Source organism: Amphiprion ocellaris, chromosome 2 (genome assembly GCF_022539595.1).
Source record: "Amphiprion ocellaris isolate individual 3 ecotype Okinawa chromosome 2, ASM2253959v1, whole genome shotgun sequence".
Classification (NCBI taxonomy): domain Eukaryota; kingdom Metazoa; phylum Chordata; class Actinopteri; family Pomacentridae; genus Amphiprion; species Amphiprion ocellaris.
Genome location: NC_072767.1, coordinates 23,094,570 through 23,107,222, shown reverse-complemented (window position 1 = coordinate 23,107,222; position 12,653 = coordinate 23,094,570). Strand labels below are relative to the sequence as shown.

Genomic DNA, 12,653 nt, shown 5'->3' with positions numbered 1-12,653 from the left:
TTTTAAACGGTATGGTATTATTTATTATTGTTTTTCTGCCATTTACGGTGCCAGAAACAGGATTGTCCTAGGTTCGTGAAGGTAGCAGCGGTTGAATCATACCTGGTGTTAATGAGCGGAAGATGGCGCTGATAAGACGGACTGGACGAGGAGCAGCTCCAGTCCTCTCTGTCCTCCTTCCTCACTGCACTGTGGGCTCTCCGGCTGACTCCGAACATGAAGCTGTCCGGGCTGCTGGCTGCGTTTTTGCTGTTCTGTACTTACCGGACATGTTTCGGGATGTCTCATCCTAAACCGGCCTGTCGGTATCCTCCGTCACAGTGGTGTCGGTCACTGGAAATAGCGTTGGAGTGTAAGGTGAGTGGGACAAGCACCCTGGAGTGTCCTTAAGGGGTTTTTGGCGTTTATTTTCCACATTATCTCACTTTGAAACCAGTCGAGCTGAAAAAGACACACGGTAATAACGAGATGTAGAAATTAGACAAGATTTAAGTAAATGTTTTCTATTTACTAGCATGTAACTTCACTTATTGTCGGTTAAAATGTAAACTATTCCTTAAAGTGTTGTTGCAGCTGTCATCAGTTTTTGTCGTAACCTGCGTTGTTTTTGGTCTATTTCGTTCCGTTTTGTTCAAGGTAGAATGTGCAATGATCATATCTATTCTTGTCAATGCCTTAAGTACTCGGCTCAGTTTTCTTTATCTGAGGAAAATCCAAATTATTTTAAGGAGCACTGAAAGAGAACAATTTTATATTTTTGATATTGTTGTGTATTTTAATATTAATACTATCATTTGGTATTGTTGTTCCTCAGTACAGAAGATTGTTTTCAGTGGGGTTCAAAATGTCCTTGGTCTGGCCCTAAATGAGAGTCATGCTTTAGAAATTGAACACCAGAGGTTCCTCATGTGATCACACAAACCCTTAATCACCTTAATGAGTTTAAAGATGAACTAAGGACGCTCAAAGCCGAAACTGAAGTACCCTTTATTTTCCTTTAAATACTGGGAGCTGCATGCCTTTTAATCCTAGAATTAACAGTGATGCTGCATTTAAAAAGTGCAGAGTTTCCATTCATTCATTTAATCCTGAAGTATCATTATTGTATGTTTTCCTGTGTGTAGGCAAAATGCCTAGTGCAGGTCACAAGAGCGTGCAATGAGGGCAAAAATAATAATAAAAAGCCTCCTATCCGAGAGTCTTTCTTAATCCAATTTGTATGTTTATTAAGAATTCAATTTAGTTTTTAAAAAATGGAACAGTTTTAAATGAATGACGCCCTTCGACAAAATGGAGCTCTGGTTCCATTTTAATACCGTATTTAGACAGATAGAAATCATACCCCCTTTTTCATGGCATGCTTGTGAAAATGAGCGAGGTTTGATTTGTAAAATACTCAGCTTAAAGGGAGAGTCACTGCTCAAATAGTTTTGTTTTTAATCCTTTCACTCTAGAATCCATTTTATTTTCATTAAACAAGAAAAAAAAGTCTCTAGATGTAGCTATAGCAAAGGTCTGGTAGATCAAGGAACATATGTTTGAGCTTACCAGAAAAACCATGATGTCTTTTCTGAGCTTATATTTGAGTATACTTTAACAGAGAATCTTTAAAACTTTTGCAAAACATTTTTTGGCTTCATGGTTAATGATAAAAATTTTAATTTACAGCTCTTGCTTTTTTCCACTGTGTAGGTTCAGAAGCAGTGTATGGAGGTGAATGCCATTCGGCCCAACCAGACTGTTCCTCCGGTATCTGTCACTCTGTACTATGAGAGCATGTGTCCAGACTGCAGAATCTTCATCACCCAGCAGCTGTTCCCCACCTGGACGATGCTGCAGGACATCATGGCCGTCACACTGGTGCCTTATGGGAACGCTCAGGTGAAGTGACCCTGCCTCTGTAAATGGAAAGAAAATAAGATGTGATGTCGTAGAAACTCTGACACTTTTGACCTAGAACATTTGGACTACTATAAACTAGTAACATCCTGCACATGCCTCTGTCTCTTGTAGGAGTTTCCATCAGCAAATTCGCCCTTCAGTTGTCAGCATGGAGAGCCTGAGTGCAGAGGAAACATGATTGAGGTTTGCAAGTGAACTCCTTAAGCTTTGTGTCATATTGGACATGCAATGATTTTATATTAGTTGATCTCTTCTTTAGGCCTGCATCATCCATTTAACTGGGCACTCGGCTGCATTTCACATAATCTACTGCATGGAGTCGTCTGCAGATGTTCTGAATGCTGCACAGCCTGTGAGTAACAAAAAATAGTTGTCCTTATTTGGATAATTTTGGTTATTACTCAAATTATTGTAATTTCCTGTTTTTGTTGAATTCCTAAAAATGCAGGGCCTGCTACTCACAGCTTTATGGGAGACAACCCAAGCTATTTGAGTTTTAAACAAGTTAACAGTTTAACTGGATCTAAATTAAATTACTAGCATGTGAAAACTAAGGCAAGCATATCCAAACAATCTAATGCAGCTGGCCACACCTAGTTGCAGCCTGTTGAATTGGCAAATAGCTTTGCTTTTTACTCATCATTACAAGATAAATGTTGTTTGTGCAGTGACTATAGAATGACACCATCAGCATTCAGATTGACTTCCTAGAGGCTTTTCCACATGCAAGTCTGTTTGCAACATTACAGTGACTCCAGCGTCATGAAGAACTGTCATCAGCTATAAGAAGTCCTGCAGCAGATGGCATGAACTGCACCTGTGAAGTACATTAATAATCCGGTGTCCTAGGGTACTAACTGACATTTTTGCACAGTAGTATGTGTGTGTGTCAGAACCAGAGTGAAGGTGGCTGTGTCTTTTCTCGGTTGTACATTCAGACAAGTTCCCATTTTTGCCACATTTCTACTAGTTGGTCAGGAAACCTGCACAGATATGATAAACTGTGAACATATTGTTCCTTCTCGTGTAACTCAGACTCACCTGAAGAAAATAAAATGACAACTCTTGCTTGTCATGCATCGGTTCTTTTGTAACTGAATGTACATTATTACAACCTGTGTGTTATCGCCTCAGTGTCTCCAGCTGTACGCTCCCTCTATCGCCTGGTCCACTGTTGACTCCTGTGTGGAAGGAGGTCTGGGATACCAGCTGATGCACAAAAATGCTGTCATGACCAGAGCTCTGAACCCTGCCCACACATACGTCCCCTGGGTCACCATCAATGGGGTAATAAAACAAAAAGCAACACAAGTGGATCTCTGGACTATGGCAATATATTGTGTTAGAAGTAAATAAATAGGAATTTTGCAGCTGCAGTTTGTTTCTAGAACCATTTCTGTGGACGCAGATATAATCTCTTTGGGGTTAGAAAAGTTAAACTTCCTGAATTTGGTGAAACATTCCTGAGAATGCGAAGTAAAGTTGAAAGTTTGGTTAAAATCTAAAACTAAGTGACTGATCAGATTGTAAGGTAAACATCTCGTGACAATTGCAAACGATGGAGGGAAAAAAATCAGGGATTACACAAGAAACCAAATGTTGCACATAATTAATGATTATGCTTCGTTACAGGAATACACGGAAGAGAATGAAGACAAGGCAATGTCATCCCTTTTCCAACTGGTTTGTCAGCTGTACAAGGTTAGGAGCTCTTTGTTACTGTTCCTTTCGAGATACGAGTTTGAGTACTGGAAAAAAATCATTTGTTGAATTTTTGAGGAATCTTCATGGTCATTTTTCAACAAACATCTTTGTTAATTTTTTTTCCACATTTGCCCATTACATGAAAATCTCACAATGCCTTTCAGAACAGAATTCTTATCAGTTGCATCTGCTGCAATGTCACCTAAGTGTTTTTCTACTTGGTGAATGAATGTTTTCTGCACTGTGAGTGTAATTGTGTGATTTGTGTCAACAGGGCGTGAAGCCTCCAGCCTGCACTGGAGCTGCGGTCCGACTGAACAGAAGCCTCTGCTGAACCCAACAGTATAAACTTTAAAATGTCTGTGTGTTCTGCAGGAAAAACTGAAATATTTCGTTGAATTGTCTATGTTTAGTGTTACAGAGTATTTGTAATCAATATCAGCATATACTGAGTTTTAGTGTCACAAAGCAGATTATTAAATTCTTCTTGTCCTGTGTTTGATGGATTTAAATATGGATTCAATCTGAGTTGTCCTACATCAAAGCATCCAGAAACATAGCCAGACGGTTATAAATTTCCATATAGTTTATTGGCATCATTCACTTAAAACACCCTGAACTCCCGAGACTCTTTTGGCTTAAAATGCGAAACAAAAATATAGTTAATTTCTTTCGACAGAAACATTGGAGTGGCAGGTATATACATACTTGTAAAGTATACTTGATTTTTAGGCTCCAGAACATAAAATCAAAGGTCCTATGTTACAGTACTTTGTCTCGACAGACACATTTTGAAGAATAAATATCTTTTCATAGAAGTTTGCACGACACAGAGGCTGAGAAAACGAGACAGCATGAACAGTGATGGCAGCGCAACACAATAACAGAGCCAAAGTAGAGACTCCTGCTCGCAACACATTTAACACTGTATGGCACTGATGTGTTCCTGGAAAGAGCCACAGTACTGTGTTTATAATGCAAACCTCATCCCTCAAATTGAAAAACAAAAAAAATCTTTCAGAAAATGACTTAAATGTTGAAAAGCATCCCACATGATGAAAATGCCATGCTGAGCTTGTAAAAAGGACATTCATCTTTAGGAGTGTCGTGTTGCTTTATGTATCAGATGTAAATCTGAGGAACTTTCTACCCTGATTCGGTTTGCTTCATACTTATTGCTGCTGTTTCAGCTCCTTTATTTTATTAGACATGGACACACTAGAAACCAAAACCCGACAAGGGTTTTTTTTCTCCTTATAATGAAAGAGCTGTTTAATCAGTATTAAGTAGTCTGGACTACTGGTTAATTATAACTAACCAGTGCCAAAAAACCTTTAGCTTCCTAGAGACTGGTTTTTGTTTGGAGATATTTATTGTGTCTGTGGTAGCAATTAGAGGAAGAGCTTCGCTGTTATATACATGACACAAAAAAATAAAGGAAGCCAAAAACATCAAGTCCTCTGTGATGCTCAAGAAAAGCCTAAGAGGTTTAACTTTCTTGGCAACCAGCCTATAAGATTCTGACACATCTTGTGTGCAAGTATAAACTGTATTAAAAAGCTAAGACACAAAGTACAGAGTGGGCCATAAGTTTCCATACATAGGAAAATGTATAGTGCATATTTTTTTTTTATGTTTCAGATACCCTAGAAGATGCATTTGATGCTATATTTGGGGGCACTTGAAGGCCATGGTGTATCAGGTGAAGATACGAGACATAAATCATCTCAAGGAACGTATCACCAACACCATTACAAGCATAACTTCAACTGTGCTAATGCAAGTTCATCAATAGTGGAAAACACGTATTAACGTGTTTTCGAAGTAATGGTAATTATATAGAGCACATTATACAAATAAAAACGGTTGTCCAACATAAAATGTTTATTTTTCCTATGAATGGAAACTTATGGCCCACCCTGTAGAAACAGTTTACGTGGCATTTTCAACATGTGAACACGTATGTGGGTAATTTAGACACCAGAGAGGGGAAAAAAAGTGTTATATATGAAAAATAAACTGCAGCACCGAAATTCTGACTGGCATTTAATTGCTTTAATAGAAAATATTTCTTCTGCTCAAATCTACTGAGAAGATGAATAATGGCAGCCTTCAAGCAACTCAAAATGAGTGTTCTCAAGCTCCTGGATGTGCATTTTCACATCAGGTAAAGCCTGGATATCAGCAATTGGAGCAACCTTTCAAAACATATCAAAGGGAAAAAATGGTTGAGAGGGTCAGCGTTTCAAAAACAGCACAGTGGTCCTTTGACACAAAGTTCAAACCTCTCCTATCACATGAAAGGCTGATCAATAAAACTTACTAGCTGAATGAATGAAATACTGTTAGACTAGTGTTTTCTACTACTGCCTGACCAGGAACAGCGTCATATCTTGTGTAGTGCTTGCTCACTTCCTGGTCTTTCTACCTTGGGGAGGGCGACAATCACTGCTCTAGATTGAACATGTACTTGGTACAGAAAGACATGAAAGTCATGAAACACCTGAAACTACACACATTCTCAAGTCTCAGCTATCTGATTAGGAAAAGGGCTGAACAGACTGATCCTAAGCTGCACAAAATCTATTAAAATGTCTGCTCTAAGTACTGTGAACATGTATCATCTGTAAAAACTAACACTATAAAGTTAATGACTTCGATACAATCATCAGGTTAAAATCTCTAGTGTAAAAATGTACAGCATTGTAGGCTGGCAGGTGTTTGTGTGTTTTCAACACTTGTGGCACACATTTATCCCAGTCGAGCACAATCTACCAAATACGACTGATAACCTGATGGAACACAATCTGTTTAGTTTGAACTACAGGCCATTTATTTTTGTCACCAGCTTTGAAAACTGAGGTCTTCATGATGTCTACGTCAGCATCTGTCGGCAGGGCAGGAAAACACACCTTCTTTTTTGGAATTATAAGATCCTGAATGATTTTGGAAGAATCAAGCAGTTGAGAATAATTTCCTTGAACCTTTATCTGCCTATTTGTGCCAACTGAAATGGCAGAAAATAGTCCCCTTCATTGGTTAAAGCTGGCATTAATTTTTTCTTTGTTGTGAGCAAAACTTCTGAAACGACCAAAACATATGGGTTGTTATATTGTTACATTTTTGAAGGTCACAAATTTAGTATAGTAATTCAATATGACAGCTGGACATTTTCAGCTGTAGCTAATATTCCTAAAATTGGAATAAATAATTGAGTTTTGGCAGACTTTTTGAGTCACAGATTCATTCACATTTGTTAAACTGCAGAGCATCTACATCAGCAGCACAGTGCAGATTGAATTTTAAAAAATAACATTAATCCTAATGAAGGAACATGTGTGGCTTATTAGTGTGCTTTTATAGCTCTGGACAATGGATGTCACAAATGAATAAGCTGCTACACAGATAATCCTTAGCTGTAGCACCAGTTCATTGTGTGTTTGGTCTTTTCATGGGATTTGTTGACACACACACACACACACACACACACACTCACACTCACACACACACACACACACACACACACACACACACACACACACACACACACAAGGTTATAATCCGCATTATTCTTTCATCTGAAAAAACAGCCAGGCTCATATTCAATTCAGGTTGAAGGTGGGGGGAAACACTTTTTCCACAAAAATATCACATCTGCTTAAAAGTGCCTTCAGGTGGTCAGATTTCATGCAGATTTAAAAAGTTGGTAGATGAGGACTAAAAAAGTCACAGCAGGATTGAATAAACCACCTGACAGCAGCAGCTCTGCCACAGTAAAGATCTGGATACATTTAAAATGAGACATCAGAACTCTTTGTACTGTACATTTAAAAGGGCTGCTATCTTCTCAGGACGCAGCACTGTCAGAAGGCACAGTGTTTTTATTCTCACACCTCAGATTGTTCAGAAAATGTCGGAGGCATAAAACTGCCCCAGGAAGAAAGATGCAACTCAATCGGATTGATGTTGAAGTTGACAGAGCTGGTTCTATTAGTATTTAGCGATTCAGGTTCCTTTCTAGATCTTTTTTGTGCCACAAACTAACAGAAACTTTGAACTGTTAGCTTGAGAAACTTAGATGCAAACTTTAGTGAATGTGGAACAAACGAAAGCTTTGCAAAAAGACAGACGGAGTCTTATAATTCCAATATTACCTGACCACTAGAGGGCTGAGAACTGATGCCGACAGAGTCCATCACATCCTCTGCTGAGCTTGGGAACTTGTGGTCGGGCGGTTAGTTTTTCTTGCCCTGCCTTCTGGTGCCTCTAATCACATGTCCTGTGCTGCGTTTTAGTGATCAGTAGGCCTACGGTGGGTGAAGCCCTTTGTGTGACTGAATAGAAGAGCTGAATGGCAGAAACAGTAAAGTGCTACTGCGGACTGGAGGCACCCTGATTAAAAAAAAAAATGCTTTTAAAGCACATATACACAGACGAGACCAGCAAATGTACAAGAAAGAATGGTTCAGAAATTAAAACCTGAAACACCGACACCTTTTTATAAAAAAAAAAAAAAAAAAAAAAAAAAAAAAGAAACACCGACACCATTTAAAATCATCTTGGGTTAAAAAACTAAACAAAAGCTAGTTATACAGGTGGTGTCCTTTGTATTTTCACCAGGTGAGACTGGGGTGCCGTCTTCTTCAGTGTTCAGTTTGTTTGGTGCTACAAGCTGGTTTAAGTTTATATTATTTGATTGCTTCAGTTGCCAAATTCACTATTAAAGGGTTTTAATTAATTGTAGAGAAACGCAGGTTAAACAAAATCTCCTTTGTCTCTGTCTGGGAGGTAAATGGAACAGGAAAGACGGTTTGGGGTCAGGGGGCAGGGCGGGGGTACCCAGTACATCTGTGCTACATTAGATTTATGTTTCTCTTCATACCCTGAGGTTAAAGTCCATCGATTCTCTCGCAGCACATCTACATCGTGTATTTGGTAAAATGATTCATCTCTCACACCATTCTTAGTCATACTCACTTATTCCAACAATTACTCAATAATTTCATACCCTAAACTAAAACTATGGTGCAAAATAATTTCCGAGACCCTGTCACACCACTGTGATCCTCATTCGTCACTCATGTCCGATTATCACAGTTATTTTGGAGGAAGACATTTCCTTTGCCTTTGTTGCCTCTTGTTAAAGCACAGGCCTTGGCTCCGCTCTTCTTCCCAGTTTAAATGCAGCAGTTTTTGTCTGGGACACAAACTGAAGCTACAACAAACCAGGAAGGGACACAAAGGCCTATCAGGCACCCAAAGAAAGGCTAAAACTATTCTTCTTGCTGAAAAATAAAAATGAAACAGAGGGGGAACGTTCCTCTGTTCTCCAGAGAGGCTGTCTCCAGTGTAAAGGGACTGTGGTGATTTTACAGACATTATTGGTTAAAGGCTTGCCCTGCCTCCATCTCCACACACCCAGCACTCGCGTCTCTCAGGCGGGGCAGGTTGTGCTGGTTGTTACGTGCCCATTCTCAGACACGTCACTCCGTCGCCCTCCTGGCTCAGTTCTCTGTCCCTGTTGGTGGCCTCTCCGCCTGGGGAGGCCAGCGTCCTGTGGGGTTGGGGGCTCCGCACTGACATGCCAGCCGAATTCAGGGTCCGAGACGGGTGAGGCGAGGGGGGGCGGTACCTGCTGCGGGGGTCCGGAGACAGAGATGGGGAGGAGGAGTCCTGGTGCCTCTCCCCGCCCGACTGGGACTCCTCTTCCTGGGGGCTCTCCAGGTCAGACTCCGCCTCCTCCTCGTCCTCCTCCTCTTCCTCCAGAGTGAGTTCAAACTGAAACTTGTCCCCTACTGCCCCTCCTCCTCCACCTGTTGAAGGGAGGGCCCCTCCTGCTCCCACAGCTCCCCCTCCTGGCCCGACCTCGGCATGGTGCTCCTCGGGGCTGGAGGGCGAGGGGCTGCGGGGGATCATGCTCTGGTACCACTCCCTGTTGTCCTCCAGTGTGTCCAGGATGTCCTGAGCATCAGGGTGCACCAGGTCCGCCCAGGTCTCCCACAGAGGGTGCACAATGTAGTCAATGAACCCCACCTGGTCATGAAAATAAAGTAAAGATGTCATGCATACCTATGGAAGTCTTTAGACCTCAGCTCAATAGGTAAACAGTGTGCCAGCATTTCTATACAACTACTGTACTGTTATAACATATCAAAAAGTTTAGCCTCATTCCATTAAATCTAAACTGGGCACACATCTAGACAAAGCCAAAAACACAAAATGAACAAACAAAAAACGGCAGAAATTTGAAAATACAGGTCTCTTCCTACAGCTCTATCCTAAGCCATTCCCACCAACGGAAGCATATGAATGTTCTTCTAATGTGCTCCCAACGCAAGCTTGACATGAAAATGTAACTATTGTAGCTGCGAGGCTTTACAGTCAGCAGAATGCTAAATTCTAAGCAATATTCAATAAAGGCACTCTCAGCTCGCTTACATTGTAACTCTATCAGCACAATCTCATCAACTACAATACGTTGATATTATAGGAAAATACAGTCAGCAAGTTGCCTGTCCAGGAAAGTAACAGCAGGACGGAAATAATGTAGATACTGCATGTGTTCTATGAGTACACTTCATACACACTCTTTTTCTGAAACGTTCATCGTCCTTTTCTTGGATGCTCTGCAGTGTAGGCAGCTGTTGCCAGCACCTTTTCCTGCACAGTTTTCCTTCACTGAATTTCCACTATCTACAGGAACATGCACTAATCTGCATTTGCAGAATAGCCAATAGGAACAATGCCACCTCTCTGAAAACACCTGCGATTGGACTAAGGCTCCCATCACAATCTTGACTTTGTAAAGATGCAGAAGTGTAGATTTCTCTCTACGTTTCTCCACTTACAATATGCTAAGAGATTACTACTGAATTCTTTTTGAATGACACCAGCAAATGACTGCCAGCCCCAGCTTTAGGCTGCTAAGTGGGGAAATAACTTGCTCGATATCAAGGTAAAAGGAAACGTAAATCTTAGTTTATTTTGCTGCCTGTCACTAAGTGATACCTGGCTCTTCTCTATGGAAGCGTTGTGTTTGTCACACATTGGACTGATCTCCATGCCCTTGTCTCGCTCTCTGTCTCCCTGGGTGAAGAACTCCACCATGATGCGGTCCGTCCACCGGCGGTAAAGCTCCAGCGGTTTGGTTGGGTTGCTCAGGTCGGCACAGTGGATCATGTTCTGTAGAACCTGAAGGAGAAACACTCAGTCAGACTCAGATCCACTTTGATCCTAAATTCTCACTATAAAGAATAACTTAGAAAAATCCTGTGTTCAGGTGGTCTTGGTGCTTCAGCAAAGATCATCTGTGAATCTATCAGTGTGGGTGGCATTTGATGGATTTTCTCTGCAGTTTGACCTTTTTTTGTCATGTCTGGTCATGGCAGTTGTCACGGCACACCTCAGTTCACCTACTGTTTATTCTAGCGAACTGAAAATGTAAAATGGAACATTTTCTTGGTACAGTTTTTACAACTGTTTTGTGTAACTGGAAATTACACACATTAGAATTTACAATCGAACTGATACAAAAAACAAAACACCACAGATTTGTCTGAATGATACTGAGAAGTTGAATACCAGTCATTTGATTTTAGCTTCACTTTCATGCTGTTCAGCAGCTCTCAGTGTCATCAGCATTAAACGCACTGTACAGATGTAATGACATCATGTGTCCAGTAGGCTGCAGCACCTTCACACAGACTTTATGGTTAAATGTGCTAACAGCTCAGTGTTTGCTGCAAGTGAAACTGCAGGTTAATAAAAAACAGTCTGAGAGCCACTTCTTATTATTTAGTCTCCGCGTGGAGAATTTTAAGAATTAATTACTTAAACATTCAATATGATGTCAGATTAATGATGCTGAATAGGATATACTGCATGTGACTCTGTTCTGTTCAGTGATGCTGCAAAATGTATTAAAATACTTTGTATTAAGGACTTAAAATCTCTGCTGCACATGTATGTTAGATATGTGGATATCTGTTGATCTGTTATGTAGATTGTACAATATGACTATATTTTAATTACCTGTATGACATCTTATATATACAGTGTTTACACAATCCACTAATCATTTAAACAGTGGACTAAAGAACAGTCTTTAACTTACTTAATGGTTACATTTGGGACAAATACCTCCAAGAGGAGCTAGTGCCAGTAGTATAATAATTTAATGCCATTTTACTGTATCTGGTCTGAACTCTGAACTTGACTAACTGACCAATCCCTGTAGATCCAACCTTCCAGTCTTGCATGAAACAAACACCAAACACATTGTGGGCCCGATCATTTAACAACAATAATGATGACCTGAAATTTAAATCTACGTCTAACTGGAAGCCAGTGCAGCGATTTATAAATTGAAGTAATGTATTCTCTCTTATTGGTGTATGTCAGTGGTAAAGTGTCAGCATTCTGAATGAGCTGCAAATGTCTAATGGTCTCATTAGGAAGGCCAGCTATCAAAGTCTTCTGTCATGAGCTTGGCACAGCGTTCAGTATGTATACTCTGATGAGTTAGTCTAACCTGGATGCGGTCTGAATAGTTGTCTAGCAGCAGGACTCCCAAACTCGTCACCTTCTTGGTCTCCACCATTGTCTTCATGTCTGCCAAGAAGTTCATGTGTTTGGACATATCTGTGGCCAGCACCTACAGACAACAACAACAACAAACAGTGTAATTCACTGAAATGTTTCACGCATGTGTACTGTTCCTTCAGACAACTGAGACCTGTGATTAGGCAGTAAAGGATGCAGCATGTGAAGTGATAGAAATAGTCTGTCTTGCAGTGTTTCAGTAACTAAATCTAACGCTGACAAAGCAAAAGCACAGTGCTATATCATCGATCAGCTTCACTGCAGCAGTGCTGAGCTTCACCTGAGCTGCGTCCGGCTGTGGTTTGGTCCTGTATGACTCAGGATCACTTTCCTCGGGATTTCTATTTCAACCTGAAGTATTTTGGTCCCTCATTAAAACTCACCATTCAACACTTTAACAGCAAGAAAATCTCAACTACCAATTTTCTCATCAGCCACTGACACTG

The 12,653-nt window shown here is 40.5% G+C and overlaps 2 protein-coding genes across 8 annotated transcripts in view; one reads left to right on the top strand and one right to left on the bottom strand.

Moving 5' to 3' along the window:
- The first annotated feature begins 119 nt into the window (after positions 1-119).
- Positions 120-4,103, top strand: ifi30b (IFI30 lysosomal thiol reductase b). The gene is made up of 7 exons (XM_023278369.3): positions 120-357; positions 1,693-1,881; positions 2,014-2,085; positions 2,162-2,254; positions 3,037-3,189; positions 3,535-3,603; positions 3,881-4,103. The coding sequence occupies exons 1-7, from the start codon at positions 217-219 to the stop codon at positions 3,938-3,940; spliced, it is 777 nt and encodes a 258-aa protein (XP_023134137.2). The 5' UTR covers positions 120-216; the 3' UTR covers positions 3,941-4,103.
- A 71-nt stretch (positions 4,104-4,174) lies between these two features.
- LOC111573959 (cAMP-specific 3',5'-cyclic phosphodiesterase 4C-like) overlaps positions 4,175-12,653 on the bottom strand; it is a 112,675-nt gene continuing 104,196 nt past the window's right edge. For all 7 annotated transcript variants that reach the window (XM_023278324.3, XM_035951993.2, XM_023278340.3 and 4 more), the window contains 3 exons: positions 12,137-12,259; positions 10,615-10,797; positions 4,175-9,639 (listed from right to left, as the gene is read on the bottom strand). In XM_023278324.3, the coding sequence (XP_023134092.2) occupies positions 9,067-9,639; positions 10,615-10,797; positions 12,137-12,259 (879 nt within the window). In that variant the 3' untranslated portion in view covers positions 4,175-9,066. The remainder of the gene's footprint in view (positions 9,640-10,614; positions 10,798-12,136; positions 12,260-12,653) is intronic.

Excerpts from the sequence above, each read along its gene's own strand:
- ifi30b (XM_023278369.3), top strand. The coding sequence starts at position 217 with ATGAAGCTGTCCGGGCTGCTGGCTGCGTTTTTGCTGTTCTGTACTTAC. Across the intron at positions 2,255-3,036 it reads TTCTGAATGCTGCACAGCCT|TGTCTCCAGCTGTACGCTCC; the intron begins GTGAGTAACAAA and ends TTATCGCCTCAG. Across the intron at positions 3,190-3,534 it reads CCTGGGTCACCATCAATGGG|GAATACACGGAAGAGAATGA; the intron begins GTAATAAAACAA and ends GCTTCGTTACAG.